The following is a 26,965-nucleotide window of genomic DNA, read 5'->3' on the forward strand; positions in this document are numbered from 1 at the left end:
TCATTGTCACTCTTAAACTACCCCTCTAGTGTAAATTCCAGGAAAAATCTAAAATTCCTAGTCTTATATCACACAATTATAAATTTCAGAGGAATTATAAGTTTCAGAAGAACCATAGTTATTGAAAGATTCATATGGGTCAGAGGGAGATGCAGGGTAAACATTATTTTATTGTGATATATTTTATAAACATTTAGACTGGCCTAGAATGTGTTAAAAAATAAACAGTTCCACCTACAATGCAGCTCAGCTGTTCCAGACATCTGCATGGAGGATCACAAAGTGCCAGTACGACTTCCACGATTACAGTCATAATTTCTCAGCAGCAATTTCCATGAGGATTTCAATGATGTATACTACCTTTAATCAAGCAAATGTACACAAACTGCTTTCACGGAGCCTATCACTGTCTTATGTTCTCTGAACATATGTAAATATTTCAACGTTCCAAAATAGTCTGGGTATGATCTCTACTGGTGTGACTACAGCCCTTTGAGTTCATAAAGATTTGCCACACTGCCAATGAAGCTCTTCTACATCAAAAGGAATTACATGGACCCAAGCTTAGAAGTAATTTCAAGTTTTATATTCATTGAAGAGCAGAGAGGGTTCCATTGGGCTATATGGCCATTTCCGCTTGTACACCTGAACAATTCATGCCTAATATTTATTGCACAGTAACATTCTTCATTTCTTGGTTAATACAATTAGCATGTATTCTAACTGGAATTTCAAGACTGGACAGAGCCACTTTAGTTAAATAAGTTTTCCAGATTTTTTTTAAAGCTCTATATTATAGTACATTATATACACATGAATATACTACTGTGGCTCCAAAAGGAACTATAATACTTTTATAGAGTTATATGGCTACTTTTAAAAATACATTTTAAAAATATTTTCAAATTAAAATAATTGTAAGCAATGAAATGTACTGTCCATAGATTGTAAGAATGTTCTTACCAAGTAAAGAAATTGTTCTCTGAACAAATAGACACATATTCATTATCGGTTATGGCAAAGTACAATGATATTCATCTAATGTAGCACAAGTACCAGATACTGTAGTTACAGTAAGCTGCTTCTAATTGGTGAGGCTCTCATTTTAAAAACTCAGAATGGTGCAGCAATATAGTTTGTGGCATTCATACACACAAAGCTTCCAAATGAAAATATTAAATTCTTCCTCTTGGAGAATTCACCATGAATTATAAGACATTTACATCAGTACATTTTACAACATCAATTTCAGTGAATTAATTATTTTCTATATAAAATATTATAAATCTACAAACAATGATTCATACTTCATTGGTTTTGAACAAGAATACTAATCAGAAACATCATCATCAAACTTTCCCAAAACAAAACATATCTTCCCACCAGATATTATACTTTGATTCCATAACTTCCAGCCAGTCTGGTGAATTTATTGTTTGGTAGGTTATAAAATCCAAACTCCAACACACCCGGAGGACATCAGTATGGAAAAGACAAGGACAAAATTTTATATCTCTGACTTGAAGCATGTGTGTGTGTATACAGATCTGCATTCATATAAAATTAGAAAAGATGAAATAACTTTCAAAAGCAGGTATGATTTAACAGATGCTGTCATGTGCTGTTGCAAGAAGAATGCATAGGACATTTCTGCAGCTGTCGAAAATAGTAAATCATTCTGATTTAACTGTAGAGTTCAAGTTGGAAGCACTTCTAGTTCCAGGTTCTAGAAGCAACCATTCAAGTTTTGCTCTGGGCTTCCCTTCTTTTAAAGAAGTTGTTTTGCAAATTTAACTATTTAAATGTCATTCTTCTGACACAGTATAAACTCTTTCAGTGCCTGATAATCCTCCAACAGTATTTAGAAGTCCTTTTTCCACAATATTGGCAAAATATTGTGACATGGAAAAGTCTGTTATGCTTTAATAGGATTTCCTGTTGGCTTTGGATCGTAACTATATAAGAAAGTAGCAACTATTACCAGAACAGCTCCCAGAAAAAATACACTAAAGATAAAAGAAAAAGAATAAACATTTAGAATACATGTTTTGTACATTCATAAAATGGGTATTTTATATAATGATTCTTACATAATGACTCTGGATGACATACACAGTAAAAATGTATAGACAGATACAGTAAAATCAAAAAGACAACTGGAATGAATTAAAAAGATGACAATACTCAACCATCATGTACCCATCTAGCACACTTGGCTCGGAATGGGACGTTTAGGCATGGAACCTTGGCCGCACCTCCTTCACCCCCAGCCACCTGCCTCAGCCCATTAACAGCCAGCTTTCCTCCTCCATTGACACTCCCCCAGCCATTCTCCACAGCCAATGGATTCCTGGCCCTCCGCCCTGACCCTTTGTCCCTGCCCATTTGCCCAGAAAGAGCTTGACCCAGGCCTCTGGCTGCACAGGACAAATAGTTCCCAGCCAATCTGGTGGCAGATAGAAGAAGAAGAAGAAGAAGAAGAAGAAGAAGAAGAAGAAGAAGAAGAAGAAGAAGAAGAAGAAGAGGAGGAGGAGGAGGAGGAGGAGGAGGGGGAGGAGGAGGAGGGGAGGAGGAGGAGGAGGAGGAGGAGGAGGAGAAGAAGAAGAAGAAGAAGAAAGAAGAAGAAGAAGAAGAAGAAGAGTATTTTTATTTATAGACCGCCCTTCTCCCAAAGGACTCAGGGCGGTGTACAGCCACAAGTAAAATACAGAAAGAAAACCACAGTACAAAACTAAAAACAACCCTTAAAAAACCTATTTAATTTGGCTACTTATAGATAAAAATATTCCCACTAAAATTTACTAAAAAATTTAAAAAACCCATAAATCAATTTAATAATATAAAATTATTATATGGTGTATGGTGCTGTGGGGCAGCATACAGTTGGCGATGGGCAGAGGTTGGGGGGGGGCAGCGTGCAATGCAAGATTTAAAAAAAAAAGGCAAGAGTGTGTTGGGGGGACCAGGAAGGGTGGGAGGGGTGTCTCTGGGGCTTGCCTTGCAACTCAGTCAGCTTCACCAAAAGGGGGGAGAGCCGACACAGCTTCTGGCATTGTGGGGCTGTGGAGGTGTGTGGCAGGCAAACCGAGATGGCACGCAGCTTCTGGTGTTGGGTGGTGATGGTGTAGGGGGTGCAGCATACAAATGCAAGTGCCACGTGGTGAAGGGGAAATAGAATTGCCTGCTAGGCATCACACCAGAGTGGCAATGGCGGGGTGTGCTGTAACTTTGAACAGTCATTAAGTGATTGGTCATGTTGAAAACTATCTATGGTCTTATAGCTATAATTGGAGGAAAACATTTTATTTTATTTGAATGGAAGTGCACCTAGATCTTTTATTTATTTATATATTCTGTTTTCAGGCAGTGAAAGAAATATATTAATCATAATATTAATAGAATCAAAATATCCAAATTAATGTATATTCAGCCATGCTTACTTAAAAAAGCTGCCTTATTCTGAAACAACTGATGTAGGCCAATAATTTTAGACAAAAATGGGCAACCCATATACTGCATTTTTCTTTCAAGACATTTTGTAGATAACCATCTTGCTCCCATGTTATACCATAAACATCTGGCTGCAAAATGCAGCTACTAAAATTTGTGGATGAAAGTAGAAAGAAAAATATGCATATTAAATCTCCTTCCTTATCTACCGTTATTTGAGTAAATCCACCCCATGTAGCTGAACTGATTTATGTTTGAGTTGACATGTGCAATATTGCTCCAGAAAAGATAATTCTTCTATTATAATGCAAAATATTTAGTTTATAAACTCACCAAAATATTTAAATTCAGTTTAAATTATACTTTATTTATACTTGTAAAAGGCATTTGTGTTTTTAAAGATAAAGTTAAAAATACAACTTACCTTGTAGGGACAAAATCTTGAAGCCAGAAATATGAAATTAATGTTGACAATATAATAGATAATGATGTTGCAAATCCTTTTAAAATATTGTCTGCATATTTTATGACAGCTGCTATAACAAGGCCGCCAAGTGCCTGACAAAACATTGAAAAAGTAGTCACTTTATTAATCTTAATGGTTAATCAGATAAAGCTTGCTATACATATTTAGCAAAGAAATCCTGAAAGAGAAGTTATTACTTTATTTTTATGTTACATTATTCTACGAATAATGCTATACATTATTCATCTGTTTGTCTTGTATAAAAACCATGGGTTTTTATAAGTACTTTATTGCAGCTCGTTCTCACTTAATGACGCTAATTGAGATTGGGATCTCCATCACTCAGTAAAGCAGTTACTAATTAGGGAAATCATGTCACTGCAACTGTGTTCTCCAGCTAGGACAAGATTACCTTTTGTTTGACTGGTAACACTGCCTCATCCTTTGCAATGCTAGGGTGCCTGATTACTGTCTTGTACACACTGACAGTAATATAATCATTCCATATCTTGGGGCTAGGAGCCATGGGCATGCTATGCAAACAACTTACTCTCTTGAAATCCTTTTATCTCCAATCTTTCTGCTCTGCAGAGGAGGGAAGAAGCAAGCCATTTCCTTTGCTTGACCCTTTCCAATTACCAGCACAATCGCACTGTTCTTAATGTGTAGAAGGACAAATAGCTAATTTGCTGGAAACCCTTCTCCAATCTTTCTGCTTTGAGGGGTGAGGGAATGCAAAGGTTGCCTATAGAAATCTCCTGCTTTTTTCCCCCACACCCCCAGAGCAGAGAGATTTCAAAAGAGTAAGCTGTTTGCTCTTTTACACATCAGAAGCAATGCAATTGTGCTCACAGTCTGAAAATGCAGTCTTAAATGAGTCTTAAATACAATCGCAAATGGGCCACAAGCTTATTATTTTAGCGCCCGATGTAACTTCAAATGGTTGCTGAACAAATAGTAAGTGCGAGCTACCTAAAATGTTTATTCTGAAAAAGAATTTTCCAATTTCAGTATGTTAAATTAATTTAAATATATAATTGGTTCTGGATGATTTATGCAAAGAACATTTTACTAAAGTAATATATATTAAAATGTATAGTATTGTATCATAAAATAAAATTCAATTTTGCAAGTTTTAAAGTCTCCATCAGACCTAGTTCTTATACTGTCTTCTGCTTTTGGTTCAAAGTTGTTTCCATACTGTGTATTTTATTATTTCTTAATTAACATCAAAAGTATTAAACTGTTCTTATTTTTAAATCCTACTCTCTAATTAAATGAGGCAAAGTTAACTATTTCCTATCAATTCTATTTCTGTTTACCAAGAAACAGAAGTTCATTTTGCAAATAACTGGTATTCATAATTAGTGGTGAGGGACAGGAGACTTACTTTGGAAGCATTTGTAATAAAACAATTCAATAAAATTTAATGTGTCTGATTAACTGGGACATTTTTTAAAATTCTTTCCACACCAGTGGAATATTGGAACTCTGTCCTTTAAGATACGTTTCCAAAAACTGAACAGAACAAGTTCAATTTTGGTATGGTGGGAGAAACTAGCAAAAAGAAGAAGAAGAAGACTGGGTTTGAAAATGGAGGAAAATATTTCAGAAAAAAAATATCTCAAGTATTTTAGGAGACACAGTTGACAATTACTCAGAATGCTGTTGACAGCTCTATTCTAAGCCCTGCCTCTGGTCACATGATTTAGAATGGAACACGTGCAGCCTGCTTTATGCTTCCCAATGCATATATACATACATATTAACATATGGAGACAATCACATGGGTAAGACAATACCGAGTCACACAACAGATTACTTTATTATACTAAGTAGACAGACAGATCCTATGGCCAGTGCTGGTAAAGGGGCTGTAGGGCATTCCAGAAGCCAGACTCTGCATGAGCCCTTATTTAAGACTCTCTGTACCTCATCCTGTGACCTAGGAATTGTGGTTAAGGGACTGAAAAAAATCCCGAAGCCATGTCCGCATGCTCTCCCTTGCCTTGTTAAATAGAATGATTTTTTAAGAAAGTATTAGTTGAACAAATCAATGTGTAACTCACAATGGTAATTTCAGTATTGGCATAACACAAGCCCAATTGATAAAATGTAATATTGGATGTATTACCTGCAGAACTACAACTATCCAAGTAAGCTTGTTATAACCTTGAAAAAATCCATTCTTTGATACAAGTTCTCCATCATAAATGTATACGCCCATCAATCCAAATACACTACCAAAAAATCCTGAAAGTCAAGACAAATATTGAGCCATGGTAAGTTGGACAGAAAAGAAATTCCAATTGCTCTTTTATGCTACCCAGTAACAATTTGGATTATGTACTTTAATAATTCAGTAGAAACCTCTCCTAGTATCTCTAAATATTAGTTATTACCATATTTTGTGCTGTATATAAGAAAATATCAAAGAATGGTGATGATAATGGTGATGATACCCTATTTTTTGATCCTAAAAGCTGATTTCAATGCAGTACCTCATAAATGCTATTTGCTTTCTACAATGAGTCCATTGAAGGTCTCTGTTACACATATAAAAGACCTAAGCAGCTTCTATCAAGCATATGTGAGAAAAAGATATGCTTAGTTTTTGAATACTTACTTATTCAGACATGCCAATGATTATCTGCTGGATTTAGAACCTGTTTCTTTAAAAAGTGTTACAGTTTTAAAACTAGGTTTTCTATATTACTGGAATAGTTTACATTTTTAAATGGTTATCTTAATTACTTTGGAAGCAGTTTTACCTACAGCTTATCACAGCAAAATGTGATAACTATTATAGTGATATAGTGATAACTAATCACTATTAAGTGCAGTTGCATCTGTTAGCCACTGTGGGGCAAAAAAGGGCTGCTTATAATTTTTAAATAAGTACTGTAGCGTAGTAATATTAACCTCGTCATTTTTAAGGTCTACTGGAGAACTCTTTGATTTCGCATCTACATGAAATGAAATTTTATAGAAACCCATCCCAACTGCATTAGGCTTTCTTTCTGGAAGTTCTATCAGCCCATTTTATTGGTAAAGGTAGTCTTCAGTTAATGACCATTTGTCCTGCGACCACTGAAGCTACAACCAGTCTTGAAGACCAGCTGTTCCTGGACCGCAGCAGTCATGTGACCGCGATATAGTCACTTGACTTGCACTTCCACTGGTTGCACTGTCCTGCAGTCACTTTGTGATTTGCAACCTTCCCTGCCACACCTCCTCAAGCAAAATCAATGAGGAACCCAGCGAGGAAGATCACAAATCATTCAGGTAATCTCTCCCACCCTTGCACCTTCTTCCAGCCCCTTTAACAATTCTGCTTTACCTTTCCCGCCACTCACACACCTTTATGCACTCTCCCAAAAAACTTGCTGAGCTTGCATTACACTTCCCTGCCACTAGTGCACCTTGCACACTCTCCGTCAACTGGCAGCAGCCGCTTCAAGCTGAGCTGCACTTGAGCCATGACTTTCTCACCATCATGCACTCTTCCTCAGCCTTGCTGTGCTGACACTACATCTCCACCACCACCCATGGAGAATCCCTGAGCCTCCCTGAATTCATGCCATGCCTCTTAGTGCACCCTCGTTCCCTTTTCTATCCAGCAGCAGCCTGTTTGTGAGCCCCCTGAAACTTCCAACTTCCTGCCGGCTTCCTCATTGACTTTGGTTGCTGGAAGCCAGCAGGAAGTTGTGAGAAGGGGCTTACTTGATGACAATAAAGATCGAAAGGATTGCATCACTAAGCAATGTGGTCACATTTTAGGACCGCATCACTTAGCAATGTGAATTCTGATCCCAACTGCTGTAGTAATTTGTGGACTACCCATGTAATGTATCAAAACATGAGGACTGCATATATATTACAAAAAAATAGAGGTAGCCCTCAACTTATGACTGTTTAATGATAGTTTAAAGCTACAATGGCTTCAGAAAAAGTGACATACGATTGAGGATACATTTGGGAAATTGGCAACTGGCTCACATTTATAATGGCAGCAGTACCTTGCAGTCATTTCCGAGCAGGCTTCTGACAAGCAAAGTTAATTGGGGAACCTGGATTTTCTTAATAAATGTGTGTGTGTGGTTCACGTAATGATCACATGATTCATCTAACTATCACAGTAAAATTGGTAGTATAATTAGGTTTGGTCAAGTGATGACTCAATGACATCATTTAGCAACCAAAATTCTGGTCCCAATTGTGTTCATCAGTCAAGGACTACCAGTACTACTTTTCTGTATTTGTAAAATTGTATCTGTTATTACATTTTATTGTTGCTGTTTGCAGCGTGATTCATATTAGAACTTTGAATTATGTATTAAAATAGCACTACATTGTATATTTTAAAAGACAGGCAATTAGCAAATTTGATAAAAATGGATAGAGTTAATTTAAGACTTTCAACCATAATTTAAAGACATTCAACTGCAATTTTAAATTCACTTTACAATTTATGAGGAGCTATGAGAGGTACTTTTTTTAATAGGCACTCTTTGGATCATACAACTTTTTATATAGGCATACAGTATGTATAATGCGGGTGCAACAAATAGTACTTATTTATGCCTTTGCAGACTATATTCCAAATCCACCTACTGGGAGAAAATATTAATTTGTTTTCATCTTTAGTTAAAAATACTGCTATGATTTTTTTTCATCCTAGACTTCTATTCAAGCAGAAAAATGTCTTTAAATTAAAGCATTCTTAAATAAACATTTGTAGATACACATATTTCCATTTTTTTGGTTCTCAAAAAGAAGGGTGCCACTGGGGTGGGCAGGTGACAAAACATGCACCATGACACAAAAACTGACTTACATACTTGCATCAGATGACAGGACACAAGTACGTAAGGGTGGATTATGCATCATGACATCACCACATGCATTTAATTTTGATGTAATCTTGGTTTGTTCAGATGCCTGTGATAATAGCTATAGAAAGATGGCAACATTTAGTTTTATTTAATTGGTTCTCATATAACACATAAGCTACAACTGTTTGAAGTAAGACATACAATACTTTTTCTCTGATAGCAAAACCCGCACCATACCAAAGTCATAAAAATATAATTGAAGTTTTAAAACAGAGTTGTCATATAGCAAGAATGAAACAACATTTTAAAAAACAAATTACATTCTTTTGTGTCATGGTAATAATTGCACTATAATTTGGATGCTAGTCATTGCCTTTATCATCCATTAAATATTAGCAGAAAGCAAACAGAAACTGACTCCTGTAATATATATTCGTAACAGGATATAAGTAATAGAGGTCCTTTTAGAAAACTTAATATCAAACAGAGCGTAGTCTTTATAACCATTTCTCTAAACTTAACAGAATGAAGTACTCTTAATTATAGTCGGATGCATATCTGAATCTTAGATTTTTTTTAAGACTTACCAAGCTGAATATTTCTAATCCATACTGATTGTTTTGTTTCTTTCAAAATTTTTTCAAAATATACTCCAGCAAATCCACTAGAAAAACAGGCTATAAGTACGGCTACCAAGCCCACAAGCTGTGATCCTGCTGAAAGTTCTTTAGCTGTTGTTGTCTGCAAATCTGATGGCCACTAAAAGAAATAAAGTAATATATTAAAATATATTTAAATTAACAAATATTTAAATTAACAAGAAAGAAGTGGGGGGAAAATTCCATAACACATCAGTAACATTTCATATAACGGTCTCCTTTACAACCAGTTTGTCAGGGTTCCAAGGAAAACCCCCAACGAAATAAGGCTCTGAGGCTTGAGGTTCCTCAAAGTTCCAATTTATTAGAGATGTCATGTTGGCACAGGTGGGAAAACCCGAAACTGAAAGCTCCCAGGTTTTCCACACCAAGTTGACAGTTCACAGCCCTGCTCCACACCCACAAGTTCATCAAATTGTCCAATCAACTCTTCACACTCAATTGGATACAATCTTCAGGCAGTCTCCATCAGACGCAGGATGTCCTTGAATATGGAATGTTGTTATGACTTTCTACTGCTGCAACAACAACCCCCCCCAACGTCCCCAGCTAAAATATGTGGCAGTTAAAATGCACATACAAATTTCACAGATTCAGTCAAGTCAGATCCATCAGTTGATGGCTATTCATTCAAGCATGTGATTAATCTATGCAACCGACTGGTCACCACATACTGAAAGAAACTGTACTGATAAAACAAATCCATTGAGTTTGCTTCAGCTTGGCTTTATATTACTCTTCTTAGGTGAATTCTAAATAATATGCAATAGAATTTTAAGAACTACCAATCTGCTTTCTAATCTTAGCTAGTGGTTACAATAAAACATTTTATTACTAGATCTAAGATAATACTAGGTATAGAGGAAGTAATTCTCTTCACACTTCAAGTACAGGTGGTAAAATATTAACAAACAAATTTAACATGTAAAGTCTTACAGCTTGGGAGAAAAAAATTAAATGCACAAGAACAGGATTGGGAAAACTGGCTTGGCAGTAGTATAGGTGAATAAGATTTGGGTTTTCAAGTTGAATATGAGCCAATAGAATGATGCAACTGCTAAAAAGCAAATGCTATTTAGGGGTTTACTAACGTAAGATTGAGTCTAGATCATGGAAAATAACTATCTCATTCTACTTTTAGAATACTATGTCCAGTTCTGCACATAGCAGCCGAAAAAGAACAATGACAAGCTAGAGTGAATTCAAAAGAAGGCTACCATATACAGGTAGCCGATTTATGACCACAATTGAGCCCAAAATTTATGTAGCTAAGTGAGACTTTCATTAAGTGAATTTGACCTTTCCTGCCACATTTCTTAAGTGAATCACTGCAGCTGTTAAGTGAATCTGACTTTGGGACACTGCATATAGGAGTCAGTTGTCAAGTGTCAGAATTTTGATCATGTGACCATGTGGATGCTACAATGGTTGTAAGTATGAAAAATGGTCATGAGTCACTTTTTTCAGTGCCATTATAACTGCGAACGGTCACTAAGCAAACTGTTGTAAATTGAGGACTACCTGTAATGCAGAGATCAGAAACCTACTATCTGTAAGTTAAGCCTGCACAAGAAATACAGCTGAAGGAAGATGGGTTAGCAGTCTTCAGATAAACTAACTTCATGAAAATACCTCTTTTTCATTATAGCTGGTATGCTAGGGGGGAGCCAAATCCTGTTTACATGCAGTATAAGAGTTATAAGATATCAACCAAATTTTTATTACCAAAACAAATTAAGATTTTCCCTGCCAGCATTAAGGCATATATTCATAACAGTATTTACCTGTACAAATGCAACACCAGCCATTAGAATCACTAATGAAAGCCATTGATATACACCTAATTTCTTACTGAGCATTGACACGGAAAATAATGCAGTTGTGAGAATTTTCAGCTGATATGTGACCTAAAAAGATAAAAGAAAAGAAATAATAAAATAGCCCATGATTTGATTTCTGAGTTTTAACAATAAGACACTATCAAAATAAAGTACCTGGTAAGTGGCTGCATCTAGATTTGATAAAGCAACATAGAGCAGGTTATTCTGTAGAGTGTAAATCCCAGAAGGAATAGCAAGTTTAAGTGTCTCCATTGGTTTGTTAAGAATTTCATCATGTAACACTCTGTTCAGAGTTCGCAAGCTGCACTCTATGCAAACAGAAAATGCAATACATATTGTTGGTTAGAAGGAAGCCAATCCGTTTTAATCACTTTTAGCTAAACATTTTAATGCTTTTGTGTGGAACATGCGATTTCTAAGGGACTGGCATATTTTAAACTTGTGAAGGACCTAGAGTCCCCTCCTTCTTGTCACTATTTTTATTTCCTTAAATAATGAACATGAGCAGACACAGCTAGACCAAAAACTAGTAAGTGGACTTGTGTTCCTATGCTAAGTTGTACCTTCACAGTATAACCTACAGAGTGTACAGGTAGTCCTCAACTTATGACTACAACTGGAACTGGAATTTTTGTCATAACTCATTAGAAGTCCTAAGTCAAGTCAACACGTCACTGGATCTGATTTTACAACCATTTTTACTGTAGTCATATGTTGAGTCACTGTAATTGTGAGTTGAGTGATGCATTTTAAGTGCAAATCCACTTTCCACAATGGAGTTTTTTTTATCAGAAACCATCAGAAATTGTGATCATGTGACTGTGGGGTACTGCAACAGGTTATAAATACAAGCTGGTTACCAGGTCCTTGAGCTGCAACCATTGTATGATGTGTTTCCACATGTGATGTTTTGCAGCAGTCAGAAGTGCTTCACAGGCCATAAAGCACTCTTTCTAGAGCTATTGCTAATGCACACTTTTCAAAGCAGTTATTAATTCAAACTGTCATTAAGCAAACGGTTGTAAATCAGGGACTATCTGTAGTATGAATTCCCAGAAAACAGCTCATTACTATATATCATTCAAGACATTGATGAATCAAATTTGAATTTCCCTTCCTGGCAATTACTCTCCATAACCCCACGAACCCCTTCTGTACATATTTTCATGTTTAAGTAACTTAAGTTTATGTTAGGTATCTAAACCTTATTTCCAAGTCCTCTTTGTATGCTTCTGTAATAAATATACTTATTTGGCCAATGCATTTGATTTATTCCTGGGAAGGTGTCTTATTAACTCCTTATAATATCTAAAGATAATACTGAGATACTTACTGCTATCTTTGTAAACCAACAAAACGCAAGCTGTAATTTTCAAAAGTTCAGCAATGACCACTGCAGTTGAAGACAAATAGCGAGGTCCTTCTTCTTTCAGTGTCCGAGAATATCGCATAGTCAACACCAAACTAGTTGTCTGAAAGACTAATATGCCCAAAGAAAGGTATTTTAAGTTGGTAGACATAGCTTGACAATCACCTTCCTGAAAAAGAAAGACAGAAGAGGGAGAGAATTAATTGTAGAGATTATTTTGTCACGTGATATATTCCCTGTTGAGAACAGGGCCAGTATATAAGATGGGAAGGGCCACATTTGGAAGGACAATAAGGCAATGTGGCATTCTTACTATTTTATTAATTAATTGATTTGATTTACATTAATTTATTTGAATTACATTATTCTTTATATTTAATAAGAATCAGGTCTTGAATGTCTTGAATGCTTAGTAACTTTCCTTTACTATCAACCAGTTGGAGATTTCTTGGTAGATCTGTAGAATCAAGTGCTTTAAGAAACCTAACAAGACTGATAGCCAATCTAGACTAATGCTCTGCTCTTGGATATAATGCATATAATTCTCAATATAAGTTTTAGCTGTTCCCATTATTTGTATCATCTCTCAAAGGTAAAAAGAAGCTTTGCCTTTTTTGAAAATTTAGTCAAACTATGAATATTGCTCTCTCCTGTTGTTCATAAGAAAAATACTATGTCAATAGGGTAGACCGACATTTTGTAAAACAAAGAAAAACCTTGAGAACAAAATCTGTCACAAGTTGAGACCCCATGGCTACATCAAATATCAGACTACTTTTCCTCATTAGCAGTCCTAGTTTTTCAGTACGCATTCACTATCTTGTTAAAAAGTTCCAGAATATTCAAAGTCTTCACGTTTTTGTGATGTTTCTGTTGGCCGTAATAAAAGAATTTAATTACGCAATCTAAAACCATTTCTATCTATTGGACCTGATGGACTATGTGCATACTTCTTTAAAAAGCTTTCCACTGCAATTGCAGAACCTCTAAGTATAATTTTTGAAAAATCTTTCAGTACCAGCATCTTGCCCTACCAATGGTCAAACGCCAAGGTCATAATTATCTTCAAAAAGGGAGACCCTAGCCTAGTTGAAAATTACAGACCAATCTCTTTATGTTGCGTCACCTACAAAGTCATGAAATCAATCATTAACCAATCTATTACCCTCCACCTAGAGATAAGCAACCTATTTTCTATCAAACAATTTGGTTTCAGAAAAAAATTATCCTGTAATCTACAATTACTACATTGCAAAAACATATGGACTACACATCTTGATCAGGGCAAAGCAATAGACGCAGTTTACATAGACTTCTGTAAAGCTTTTGATTCGGTGGTACACGACAAATTACTTCTAAAACTAAAATCCTATGGCATTTCTGGACTCTTACATAAATGGTTAGCTGCCTTCCTATCAAACAGGCAACAAGTGGTCAAAATAGGAAGCGCTCTATCAAATCCTGTATCTAGTGTTGTTCCCCAAGGCAGTGTTTTAGGTCCAACATTCTTCATACTTTACATAAATGACCTTTGCAATCATATTAAAAGCAAACTGTGTTCTCTTTGCTGCTGATGTTAAACTATTCAATACCACAGACAATGCAACAACCCTTCAAAAAGGCCTTGACTATGTGTAGATTGGTCTAGCAAGTGGCAACTTCAAATTATATCGACTGGCGACACCCAGGGGAAGGGTCTTTTCTGTGGGGGCTCCCACCCTCTGGAACGAACTTCCCCCAGGACTTCGCCAACTTCCTGACCTTCGAACCTTCCGCCACGAGCTTAAGACACATCTATTTATTTGCGCAGGACTGGACTAGAATTTTTAAATTTTGAATTTGGTTTTAATGGGGTTTTATTATTTGTATTTCTATTTTAAATATTCAGCCTTATTTAATAAGTTTTTTAATTGTTGTTTTATCCTGTATTTATATGTATGTTTTATTCTGGCTGTAAACCGCCCTGAGTCCCTAGGGAGATAGGGCGGTATAAAAATGCAAAAAATAAATAAATAAATAAATAAATAAATAAATAAATAAATAAATAAATAAATAAATAAATATCAACCAACAAATGCTCTGTCTTGCACACTGGCAAAAAAAAATCAAAACATAAAATACAAATTAGATGGACATGATCTTATAGATGACCCTCACTCTGTCAAGGACCTTGGAGTACTCATTTCTAAAGATCTAAGTGCCAGAGCCCACTGTAATAACATTACATCTGGTAATATTGTACTTCTAACTAAAGCATACAAAACATTTGCTAGACCAATCCTTGAATACAGCTCATCTATCTGGAACCCGCACTGCATATCGGACATAAATACAATCGAGAGAGTCCAGAGATATTTCACAAGAAGAGTCCTTCACTTCTCTGCTCGCAATAAAATACCTTATGCCACCAGACTCCAACTTAGACAACTTAGAACTACGCAGACTTCAATCTGACCTAAGCATAGTACATGAAATTATCTACCACAATGTCCTACCTGTCAATGACTACTTCAGCTTCAACCACAACAATACACGAGCAAATAATAGATACAAACTCAAGGTAAACTGCTCCAAACTTGATTGCAGAAAATATGACTTCAGCAACATAATGGTCAATGCCTGGAATGCACTACCTGACTATAATTTCTTCCCCAAACCCCCAAAACTTTAAGTTTAAACTGTCTACTGTTGACCTCACCCCATTCCTAAGAAGTCTGTAAGGAGCGTGCATAAGTGCACCCATGTTCCTACTGTCCCTGTCCTAATATTCCTTTTTTAGTTACTCTTTTCATGTATCCAAATTATGTTTATACTTTTACCTGTTATCTTATATATATTTGACAAATAAAAATAAATAAATAAATAAAAATTGCCTCTGTAGCTTTTTTTATGATTTAGGATTAAGTCACAGAAGAGTACTGAAACAAAGAAGAGGGAGTCAAACTATTCTCCAAAGCACCTGAGGGTAGAACAAGAAGCAATGGGTGGAAACTAATCAAGGAGAGAAGCAACTTAGAACTAAGGAGAAATTTCCTGACAGTTAGAACAATTAATAAGTGGAACAACTTGCCTGCAGAAGTTGTGAATGCTCCAACACTGGAAATTTTTAAGAAAATGTTGGATAACCATTTGTTTGAAATGGTGGTGGGTTTCCTGCCTGGGCAGGGGGTTGGACTAGAAGACCTCCAAGGTCCGTTCCAACTCTGTTGTTGTTGTTGTTGTTATTATCTTCGATGTTGAAGTTAGGACTGAATTATATTAAATATATATTGTTTATTTATTTGTTTATTGGTGAGGATAACTTACTAAAACATGATCAATTGTTGCAGTGGGAAAAGGCCTCTGTTACTAATTTCCTTGAGGAATTACTCTTTCTGTAATTTAGCCCTTAAAAAATTGATAATACAGACAACTTTACAGTATTACAAACTTTAATTGTAGTAGTTGTAATGAAATGATCAAAATACTATTCTGCTCCTAAGACTACCTCACAAATTAGAGAGCCACGCAGTAAAATGATTTTTTAAAAGTTAATATATTTCATTTGGAACAATTGACAGACACTTGAAAATTTACTCAGATAATAACAAAGTCCTAAGTTCTTAACTGTTTTTCCATCATTCTGTCAAAACTTCCTCCTCAGAAACCTTTTGACCTCACAATATTTGGATTCAAGTGCCATGTTAAATGGTTTAACTATTGTGTATAGAACCCTTATCTAAACCAAATAAGTATCCTATCACTAAATATGCTGAACATTTGCTTTCTGGGTGTTAATTATTGGTTATCTTTCTGGATAGATCTATGCAATGCCTGAACAAATGCATATTGCTGATTTATGATCTTTAAAAAAAAGTGAGGGGGATAATTCACACCTTTGGGGAGATTATCCGTAAACTAATCTCCTATATTCATAAAGATTCTTCTATACAGTATAGAAGGCAGCTTTTGCGTATAGTTTTAAGAATCATAGCTTTAAAGTTACTGTGGTTTTTTCCAACATGTGCTTCATTACTAATATAATTAAAGAGCTGTTGCTTATTCACAGGGGTAGAAATAGCAGCAATTGTTTGAACAGAATGACAACTCTACCCATAGGCCTCAAATATACTACTGTATTTGATTTTTGCCAGAGCAAAGTCCTTCCACTCCTAAAGGAAAATGAAAACAGCTTGCTCTGAAGGAGTTAGGGTACTACTAATCCTCCCAGTACTATTTGCTCAGGAAAAGAAATTAAAACCTATAATGCTTACATAAGATATCGCTCCCTCTGACCTGTTAAGGTGGAAAAGCAAGCAAGAAAAAAAGTCTGGTAACAATGCGTAGGTTTAAAAAAAAAACAGGAAAAAGGAAAAACTTCACCCTTTGAACAAATTATCAGCAAAATCATCTGCATTCTCTGGACATTTGCTTACTCTTGCTAAATAGCACAAAATCTAAACTAACCAGTTTCACTTCAGGAAAGGAGGAACAAATTTTTGAAGGTGGCTCTGGTGTTGAAGGAAACTATTGAATGTTAAGATTTTATTTATTTATGCATGTATTACACAAATTTGTATAACCACCCATTTATCAAGAAGATACAGATGTTTGTTTTGCCCATCCCTTGTAGCCACCAGAATAAGTATTTCGGTTTCCAGTTCAGATCAGGATCCAAGAACTAAAATCCAAATGGAAACTCCATATATATAAAGCCAAAGGCAGTTAGTCGCCCAGGCTCAGAAAAATATACATTTGAATAAATAGGAGCAAAAACACGGTAAAATCAAGTCACATCCTTTCCTGTATGCCTCCCTTATCCCAACAGATATTTCCCTGAGCCACTGTGTGAGCCCTGTAAAAGTTGTGGATTCTTTGAATATCTGTCAAAAGAGAGATGCCAATGCAGATCTTAAAACATGATGCCCATGTTAGCTCTATATGCTGCATACCTCCGATGCTGGTAGACTACTTTTCAAGTCTAAGCAAGTGACATCCCACACCCTTTCATCTTGTCCCAAATTGCTGAATGACACTGGAAGAAATCTTAACTCCAAGTAAGCAGATTCAGCAGGGTTGCTGTCTATATTCAATAATACCTAAGCCAAAAGTGTTGTTGATCAGTTGGAAGGTCTGGGCATTATGGATGGGGACTACATTTCCCCTGAAAGAGAAAGTTCACAGTGCTTCTTGATCTCTATCTCTTTATGGATTTCCAGGTTAGTGACAGAGGCAAGGAGGGCACTTGTTCCATCATGTTAATGCGTCCATTGCAACTCTTCTCGAACCAGCGAGAGTTGCATGATTACAGGGCAAGAGCTACAATGAGCTCCATGAAAGGCAAATTTTAAAATTCTGTATTCAGGCTGCTAATGGATGCATGCTATTAGGAGCAAACTGTGCCCATATTGATATAGACCTGAAGGCAGCCAAGTTTTTTCTGAAGCACAATTTAAGGTGTTGTTCTAATTCTTAAAATCCAAAATCGCTGGGGCCAAAAAACAAAAAACATCCAAAAAGGACAGCAGCAGACATTCTCTTAAAGATATAAGCACTTTCCAAACACCATTTATTAGACATATGAGAAAGGGCCCTTTCTTTTGCTCGCCCCAAGCTATGCAATAATTTCCTTAGGAATTTTAATAAGGTTTTTTCTTTTTCTGTTTTCAGAAAAAGAAAACAAGACTTCCTTCTCTAGCCAAGGTGTTTCAGTCTCAGAGGGACTAAAGACATTAAGAGTGACTCTGTTTTTATCAGATGTTAATTGTTTGTTCTATTTTTATTGTAGCTTTAAACAATTTTACTGGGGCAGAAAGGTAATAAATAAGCCTAAACAAATGCCAAGTTCTTTTAAAACAATTCACAAAGGATAATTTGACTCCATAAAAGACTCTTACTTGTCTTGAATCAAGAGTCAAACAATTCAATTTTAAATGTGTTTGGCAAAGGAAATATTGAATAGATAGATATTCTCAATGTCATTTCAAAAAATAGGTCTCATTGTAGTTGTAACATTCTGAAAATCAGTATTTGGATTGGGCAGATGGAGAGCTATATTATAAATTGTTATCAGTTGAGGGAAGAATACAACTATATTGTATTCTTTCCATTGTATCTGGGACTAAAGTCATACAGTTTTTATGCCCAGGAATAATTAGAATCTACTATCATCTTATACTTTGAGGGAAGAATAGATGAGAGGATTTCCATTTCTTTATTTTCTTTATTCTTTTTTAGAGAAGTACAATTTCAGACTGTGTGAAAACTTGCATAGACTGAGCCTAAATTAACTGTCATCTGAAAAAGTATGAGGTTGGTAGAATTATGAAGTAAACTGTTCATCTGAATAAAACTAAACAAAAAAGGAATAGGCACCATTCTACTAGAAATTTGTTTGGATGTGTATATTTTAAATTAACAAAGTACTAAAAAGAATACCAAGCTTATTCTTAGGATTAAGAACATGGTAAAATACAGGAATTATAAAAAAAATATCGTCTAAGACATTGTAAATTTGGGGCATAAGGCAAGCAGAACATATTTTGGCAACTTTGCCATTATCTCCATTGAAGACCCTCCCCCCAAATGTGTATTCAGGTAATGTATTAATACATACATGCTACTATATATCTATATTGTTAGAATCCTTCCGTATAATGTTCATATGTCCAGAACATTTTAGTTTAATTTGGAGATTAGTAAAAACATTAAAATATAAGCCAGTAAGAATTAAATATTTAAGTTAATTATTCAAGTGTTATGTAGTATTGACTCTGACATAGTCAATCCATCTATTTTAACAAGATGAATGGTTGTTTACCCTGGATACAGGTTTTACCACTTTAGTCTGGAGATACCAAATAATTATTTTCTGTTCATTAAAATAAACTTTAAGAAGTCTATCCGCAATTTCTAAACCAAACAATTTTACATAGTTTTAGGTTCTGAACTTGAATCTATCTACCGGTAATTACTGTATATTCAAAGCAACACAACTGATCCTACAGAAAGTAGACATACAATGAACAAATTCAATATAATGGCAATTTACAACGATCAAAATATTCATGGTTTCATGCTGTTTTTCCTGTCTGACTTTACCACATGTGGGCTATCAACTCTATCCTAATGAACACAAGATACAATCTATAAAATTTAGTGAATATCCCAGTGCTAAGATTTCTAACATACCTACTTCCTCTTCAAAGGCAGTTTTTAAAACTATTTCTAAAAGTAACATATAACATAGCACTGAAATCTACTAATCAATGAAAAAGGCAAGAATGTGCCTGACAAATTTCAAACTCTTTTGGCATACTAAACAGCACATCTCTGGATCCTAACCATTTTACATTTTATCAATATTCAGTGTAACTATCAAATTTTTCTTAATATTGTTTTCTTAATAAATAATACAGACTACTAGAAAATGTTATTAAAACGCATATAGATATACCAACTTCAAGAACAAACTTCTCTTTATGAATTTCCATGATTCCCAAGCAGAAACGAGAGCAATATTCATTCAGTCTTGTGGTTAAGGTACATAAAGTATATCAACCGGTATAACTGCTGCTGTACAAGTTCAAAACAATGAAAACCTCAAAATCTGGGTCTTCACAACTTGCCAAATCCATTTTTTTCATGCTCAGATTCTTCAGTAAACATCAAACTTGAAGTTTAGGGGAAATGTTCATTTTTCAGTAGAAGTAGTAGTTCCATAGTTAAATAACTCCAAATGCAGATGTCCACAGCTCGTATGGACAGAAAGTAATGTACAAAGAAAAAATTCTTTCAGTGCAGTGTAGTCTCTAGTACTGTACTAAAGCCAAATGACGTGTCAGCGCTTACGCAACAATAATCTACCTTTTCTACAGGAGCAATAAATCACCCATTATCCTACCTCATACAACAATAACAGGGGTTTGACTGTTTCCTCCAACTTAACAACCTAAGGTTGATGATCTTCAGCATAAGATCTCATTTCACAAAGCACTTAATATTAAATATTAAATACAGAACCAGTGTCATTTCAGTAGCCTCCAATAGTTATTGGAGTCTTGATGTTCTAGCATAAATGACTGTTGCTCTAGCTCTCCTCTCCTTCCCTGTGCTTTAATATCTCTAAGGACTTTCAAATATAAATACTTTGCAACAAATATAATATTGGACATTGTTTCAGAAACATATTAAACATATTTTGCTCCAAATTCCCTATGTGTCAGGCTCCAAAATACATGCAGAGAAACCTCTAAGCAGCTTTCTTTATTATTCCTCACCTACAGACAGAATCTTGCCAGACTAAAGCCGATTACTTACATCATTAAAGATATATATTGAGAACTTCTAAGGAGGAGCTTTCTTGATCATTTTTTCCCAACCAAACTATCTAAACTGTGCTCTCTCTTGCTCCTTTAGAATGCAGCCCCTCTGTCCTGGGAATCTCAATTATATTCCACCACATTTTAGGAGAAAGAGCAGTATAGGAATAGAAATAATCCTGTTGTGAAAAAATGAAGGTTAACCTAATTATAAATGTATGCAATTGTGTTATAAATATTTTGAAGGATTCACCAGCAGAGTGAATTTCACTTTATTGGGATGATTATATGCTGCTGCTTCCTTGATTATTGTGTTTGTCCCAAAAATGCCGCATGAGTTATAGAATAGAATAGAATAGAATAGAATAGAATAGAATAGAATAGAATAGAATAGAATAGAATAGAATATTGGCCAAATGTGATTGGACACACAAGGTATTTGTCTTAGTGCATATGCTCTCGGAGTACATAAAAGAAAAGATACATTCGTCAAGAATCATAAGGTACAACACTTAATGATAGACATAGGAAAACAATCAATATAAATCTTAATGATACCAGCAACAAGGTTGCAGTCATAGAGTCATAAGTGGAAGGAGATGGGTGATAGGAACAATGAGAAGATTAATAGTAGTGCAGATTTAGTAACTAGTTTGACAGTGTTGAGGGAATTATTTATTTAGCAGAGTGATGGCGTTCGGGAAAAAATGTTCTTGTGTCTAGTTGTTCTGGTGTGCAGTGCTCTACAGCATTGTTTTGAGGGTAGGAGTTGAAACAGTTTCTGTCCAGGATTAGAATAGTACCTCTATGAGCATGAGAAGATAAATTGTTGTAGCACATACAGGTAATCCTTGACTTATAATAGCTCATTTAGTGACCGTTCAAAGTTATAATGGGACTCAAAAAAGTGACTTATAATCATTTTTCACAGTTGCAACCTTTCCCGCATCCCCATGAACATGTGGCCATAATTCAGATGCTTGGCAACTGGTTCATACTTATGACTGTTCCTATGTCCCAAGATCATGTGATCCCCTTTCATGACCTTTTGACAAGCAAAGTCAATGGGGAAGCCAGATTCACTTAACAACTGTTATTAACTTATCAACTGCAGTGATTCACTTAACAACTGTAGCAAGAAAGAATGTAAAATGGGGCAAAACTCACTTAGCAAATGTCTCACTTAACAACAAAAATATTGGGCTTAAATTATGGTCATAAATCAAGGACTACCTGTAATGCCCAGAATCATAATTTATTTCATAGAGATAGTCACATCCCAAAATGGTATACAGTGTCACACTGGGATTGTGTTTCAATGTTCCTTTAGTTCTATTTATTCTTCTGTTGCAATACTTTGAATGATATTTTCTACTTCAAGGACTTCCTACCTAGAGAAATATATTGCAAACATTACTAAAAGTGTAGGAAAGCAGGCTATGAAATATAAATATAATTACTGGATTCTTCTAGCTCTTTCGCAGATTGACAGATTACAACTGACAAATTAAATTTGAGGTTCTTCTTAAAATACTCCCATAATTCGATAAGAGGTTCAATTCTACCTGCTTGCCACAACTTACTGGTAGGTTTCATTAAAGCAGTATTTGGTAAACAGGAATAATCCTTTGAGGCCAATGGAGGTTTGCTTCTTTCTATTTGACAAGAACAAAAAAGCCTCTATAATAACAACAACTGTGTTAAAAAAATTCTTGCCCTTGGGAATTCTCCTTCGGTATATTTCTTTGATACTTCCTGGTCAGTACGATGCTGACCCTGACTCCCACACCTCCTCCTTATCTGATTCAGCTGTTGGAGGGGCTGGCAGCCAACAGGCCACAACAGAAGATCACAAAAGGGGATCACATGATCCCGGGACACTGCAATCATTATAAATATGAGTTTTGATCACATGGCCATGGGGATGCTGCAACGGTCGTAAGTGTGAAAATTGCCACAAGTTACTTTTTTCAGTGCCGTTGTAACTTCGAATGGTCACTAAATGAACTGTTGTAAGTCGAGAACTACCTGTACTGTGTCTCAGGCTTCATGGTACAGCATCACAGCTCTGGGGCTTCAAGAAACCTTCATGCCTCACCACAATATGAAGCCATAGCTGCCACAACCCAGTCTATCAGGGTGGACCACTGGGACTTCTTGGCATTGGGGCTCTGGGGCTACAAGAACCCAGGTTGCTGCATAGTGCAAGGCCCAGGCCAGCTGGGCCCAGATGAAACCCACAGTTGCCCAGGGAAATGCCGGCTACCTCAGTTTGATGAAGCATGTTCAGCCTGGCATGAGGCCATCTTCCCTAGGTTTCCCAGAGAAACCTCCATTTGCAACCTGGGGGAGAATGCCTCATACAGCATGCAGCTGCCTCAGAAGCACCAACTGGGGACACAACTCATTTAACCGTCTTCCTTAGCAACATGTTGGGCTCGGTTGCGGTCATAAGTTGAGGACTACCTGTATTGTCAGCTGCCTTGGGCAATTATAAACCCAGATGAATGAAGAAATAAGCTCACCTTTCCTGCACTGCTTGTTTCTAATTCTCTTTAGCTTATTCCATTACATTTATATTATCTAAACTTGCCTTTTCCACTTGATTTTTCTACGATGCCACACTTAATAATATGAGATTAGTAATGTCTAAAGAAACTATTTAAATAAGAACACATAGAAATCTACAATGCAGAGACAGAACGTAATTCCAGAGAAAGAGATTCTAGCTTTTCTAATTAGAAGCTCTTGTGCAGTTCTTTTGTCCTTATATCTTTCAACTACCCTTTGTGGCAAAGAAAAGATAGAAAAATGGCAAAATATTAGATATTTGCAAATGGAAGATGACAGCACCTGGAACTTACTTATCTAAATCAGATGTGGTGCAACCTGATTCATAGTTGTTACTTTAAAGATACAGGAAAAGTACATACGGTTTTCAAATACAGGAAACAGCAGACATATTGTCACTTCTACGCAGTTCCTAGTTCAACTTTTGATAAAGCATCTAAATTCCAGGATATTAACCTACTGAATCACTTTCTGTTTATTCTGCATCTGCTAACATTGCCCTTTCTTATTCTTTTACTTTTTTTAAAAAAATCTTCTGTGCATTTAAAAAAAAATAAGCTAAGAACAATCTCTACTACTGAAAGACTTTCTTTCAATGGTTCAACAAAGAACAGTGATATCTGAGTAGTGTTTTATCTTTTAAAATATTTGTACAAAAGACTGAAGCATTCCAATGAGGGCAACTTTGCCAGTTAACCAGGTTCACCATAAAGAGTACTGATATTGTTCAAAGATTTCCCAGCTGAGGCATGTAAATTGTGATTAAATTATTTCCATAATCTTTTCTGATTAGCGAAAAGGACAATATTAATATTTTGTACTACTGACTCCAGATGCTTTTAATACAGTATATAAAATATTCAGTTTTCTATTGGTTTCTTATAAAAGTGAATTCCTGTTTTATTTGTGTAATTAGGCCATGACAAATTTCTTATCGGACAAGTTCACACTCTTCTCTCATATTTTTTTAGTGAGAGGTAGGAAAAATTCCAATTTAAAAATGTAGTTTTTCCTGAATAATTTTTTAGCAGTGAATGGACCAAAAAAATCTTTTAAATGAAAAAAAAATGATGTTTTAAGGCTAGTATGTCAAAATTATAGTAAAAATAATACCAGAATACTTTTTAAAATAGTTGTCTATTTACTAGCACTATCAATCAAAGGAACTATTCCATCTTTTTCACTGAAATGGCTGTTTTTCTAATAAGAGAAAAATGCAGACGATGTGGAGAAAAGTGACAGAAGTACAAATGCAATGCTATGTTGTATAAACTCCAAAGCTTTTAGAAGAACAATTTTACAATGAATGACATGTCTATTAGCGTCCATCATAAGATGACTACCGTAACAAGATGATATATAATGGAAGGATAAAGGGATGAGAATCCAGGAATTATGGAAATTCTGGGATACACTCAGTTTTGTATTACTAATTCTTAGATGATTAATAGTTATCAAGTATATACTGGATGTAACATTTGATTTAGACCTTTCTTGTTCTCTATTACAACAATATAAAAACTTTTAAGTGATGTTTAAACAAACATAGCTGGGTATGTAGTACTTATTAATACATCAATATTGCATGTATGCTACTCTCCCTGTCAGCAGAAAGTTTCCTAGCAGGTTACTGAGATAGGTGGCATATGAATTTAAAAAACAAATAATCAAATAAAAATAAACCTATAAACTTGGTTCAAAATAGAAATTAATTCAAAGTACATACAGGAGCTGTCAGCAGCCATATATTTTAAAATATAAATATGTCTCTATAGAATATATTTGAATAAAAATAGTGTAACATTTAAAGAATATTTGCCCTTTGTGTATATGCTTGATGCAATTTTCTATACTAGTAGAACAATCTTTCTTTGCATTATTCTATGTCTCTTGCTTCAAACTGATTATTAATAACCTCTTACTTTGTGCTTTGAATGTACCATAATGAATGATCAACATTCATTTATACAGGAAAGTCACAGGATTTTTTATTTAATAACAAGGTTAACCTACCTTTTCATTGTTCTGATCTTTTGCCAATACATTGAAAATCTTATCATTGTATTTCCATTTTATTCCAAAGTAGTAGCCCATACTATAAAAACTTGCTTACATACAAGCAACATTTGCTTGTATGTAAGCAAGCAAATGACTGAATCTGTATGGCGGGAGTGGACACATGCATCCATTTGGTCAGATAGTCCTTGTTTCAGGTACCATTGATCTATACTGCCTCATATATTTATCTACATTGATTTTTACCATGGCCACTGCACTGTAACTCACCTTTCGGAATAGTCGCGCATCCTGCTTCTTGTCCCCAAAGCTATTGTTCCTTAATCCCTTCGCTCCTGCCTGAGCCACTTCCTGCCATTAATATATGTTGCTCCCCTAGTTCTGCACGTTTTCGCGTTTAATTTCTATAGTTAGAAATTAGGATTATTATTTTTTTTTAAAAAAACTCATCTCCAAGCTTTGTGAAGCTTGACGCCTCAAGGATTACGCACTACCCGCTTCCCTTAGCAAACAGAGGTAATAAGCACTCTGTGCATGCTCCGGGAACAGCCGCTTTCATTCATTCATTTACTCGACCACAGACTCCCTCGACAGCAACCCTTGGCTACCCAAAGCGAGTTCGAGAGGGAGCAGAGCTCCACCTCGAATCAGCGAACCCCATCCCAGTCCCAAAGGGAAAGGCGATCCAGCTGCCTTAACTTTGAAGGAATGGCACTCCGCGTATCCTCAGGGACGCGTTCTCCAAAGAAGGTTTCAGCTGCAGATGTTATCAGCCTCGATATGAATGAAGCAGCAGCTTTAAGGCGCTGACGAGGCGAGGGCGAGCGCTAGAGCAATCCTACCCTGCCAGCTCTCCACTTTGCCCCGCCATGGGGAGGGTTACCCTGCATCCCATCCCTCGCTACCCGCCTTCAGGTTCTGCCTTGCTTCAACCTAAGCGGCATCTATCCGACCAGATCCTCCCAGCCGCCTCCAGATCCTCCCAGTCCGCTCGCGCCTAGTAGTTCCCAGCTTGCGAACCTGCCCTCCCTGCTCAGCAATCCCCCTGTTTCCGCTTTAGCCCTCCCGGGTCTCTTCTCCCGACTCTCACCTGCCGCGCTGGGAGCCTGGCACGCTTCCCTTCCGGGTGCTTCTTTTTCCCCGGTGCCGCCCCGTCACTACTCCGGCTGCAGCCGCGGCTCCGCCCGCTCGGTTCCCAGGCCCGCGGCTTTCCCCCCCCCCCCCCGCGTTGCCAGTCTCCTAGGAGGCGCAGGGAAAGACGCTCCGTAGCGGGAGAAGGCAGCAGTGGGGGCGTCCTGGAAGAGTAGAGGCCGATGGGGCTGGCAGAAAAGGGAACGGCAACATCCGAAAAGATTGGCTCTACGATTGATACACTCTCTCGCTCTCCCCCCCACCCTTCTCTTTCTTTCTCTCTCTCTTTCTGTCTCTATTTGCCAATTGTTAAAATACATTCCTGTC

General features: G+C 36.2%; 1 protein-coding gene across 5 annotated transcripts; it reads right to left on the reverse strand.

Annotated features, from left to right (window-relative positions):
• Positions 1–168: 168 nt before the first annotated feature.
• SLC35A3 (solute carrier family 35 member A3) lies at positions 169–26,684 on the reverse strand. 5 transcript variants are annotated; one of them, XM_058177244.1, is made up of 8 exons: positions 26,598–26,684; positions 12,585–12,789; positions 11,405–11,559; positions 11,195–11,317; positions 9,339–9,510; positions 6,051–6,169; positions 3,875–4,008; positions 174–2,006 (listed from the first exon to the last, which is right to left on the reverse strand). In XM_058177244.1, the coding sequence occupies exons 2-8, from the start codon at positions 12,769–12,771 to the stop codon at positions 1,916–1,918; spliced, it is 981 nt and encodes a 326-aa protein (XP_058033227.1). In that variant the 5' UTR covers positions 12,772–12,789; positions 26,598–26,684; the 3' UTR covers positions 174–1,915. The 5 variants fall into 5 exon arrangements, 4 of the variants coding, with proteins under 4 accessions (XP_058033228.1, XP_058033227.1, XP_058033225.1 ...); XM_058177242.1 differs by lacking the exon at positions 26,598–26,684 and adding an exon at positions 20,060–20,287; XM_058177243.1 differs by lacking the exon at positions 26,598–26,684 and adding an exon at positions 25,778–26,579 and having other exon boundaries at positions 175–2,006.
• Positions 26,685–26,965: the final 281 nt, after the last annotated feature.

This window comes from Ahaetulla prasina, chromosome 3 (genome assembly GCF_028640845.1).
Source record: "Ahaetulla prasina isolate Xishuangbanna chromosome 3, ASM2864084v1, whole genome shotgun sequence".
NCBI classification, from domain to species: Eukaryota; Metazoa; Chordata; class Lepidosauria; order Squamata; family Colubridae; genus Ahaetulla; species Ahaetulla prasina.

Bases quoted from the DNA above. Each gene is read 5' to 3' on its own strand.
- SLC35A3 (XM_058177242.1), bottom strand. From the start codon at position 20,092: ATGGAAATTCATAAAGAGAAGTTTGTTCTTGAA. The intron at 11,560-12,584 runs GTAAGTATCTCA...CTGTTTGCATAG, and splicing joins GTTGGTTTACAAAGATAGCA to AGTGCAGCTTGCGAACTCTG. The intron at 4,009-6,050 runs GTAATACATCCA...ATGTTTTGTCAG, and splicing joins GGATAGTTGTAGTTCTGCAG to GCACTTGGCGGCCTTGTTAT.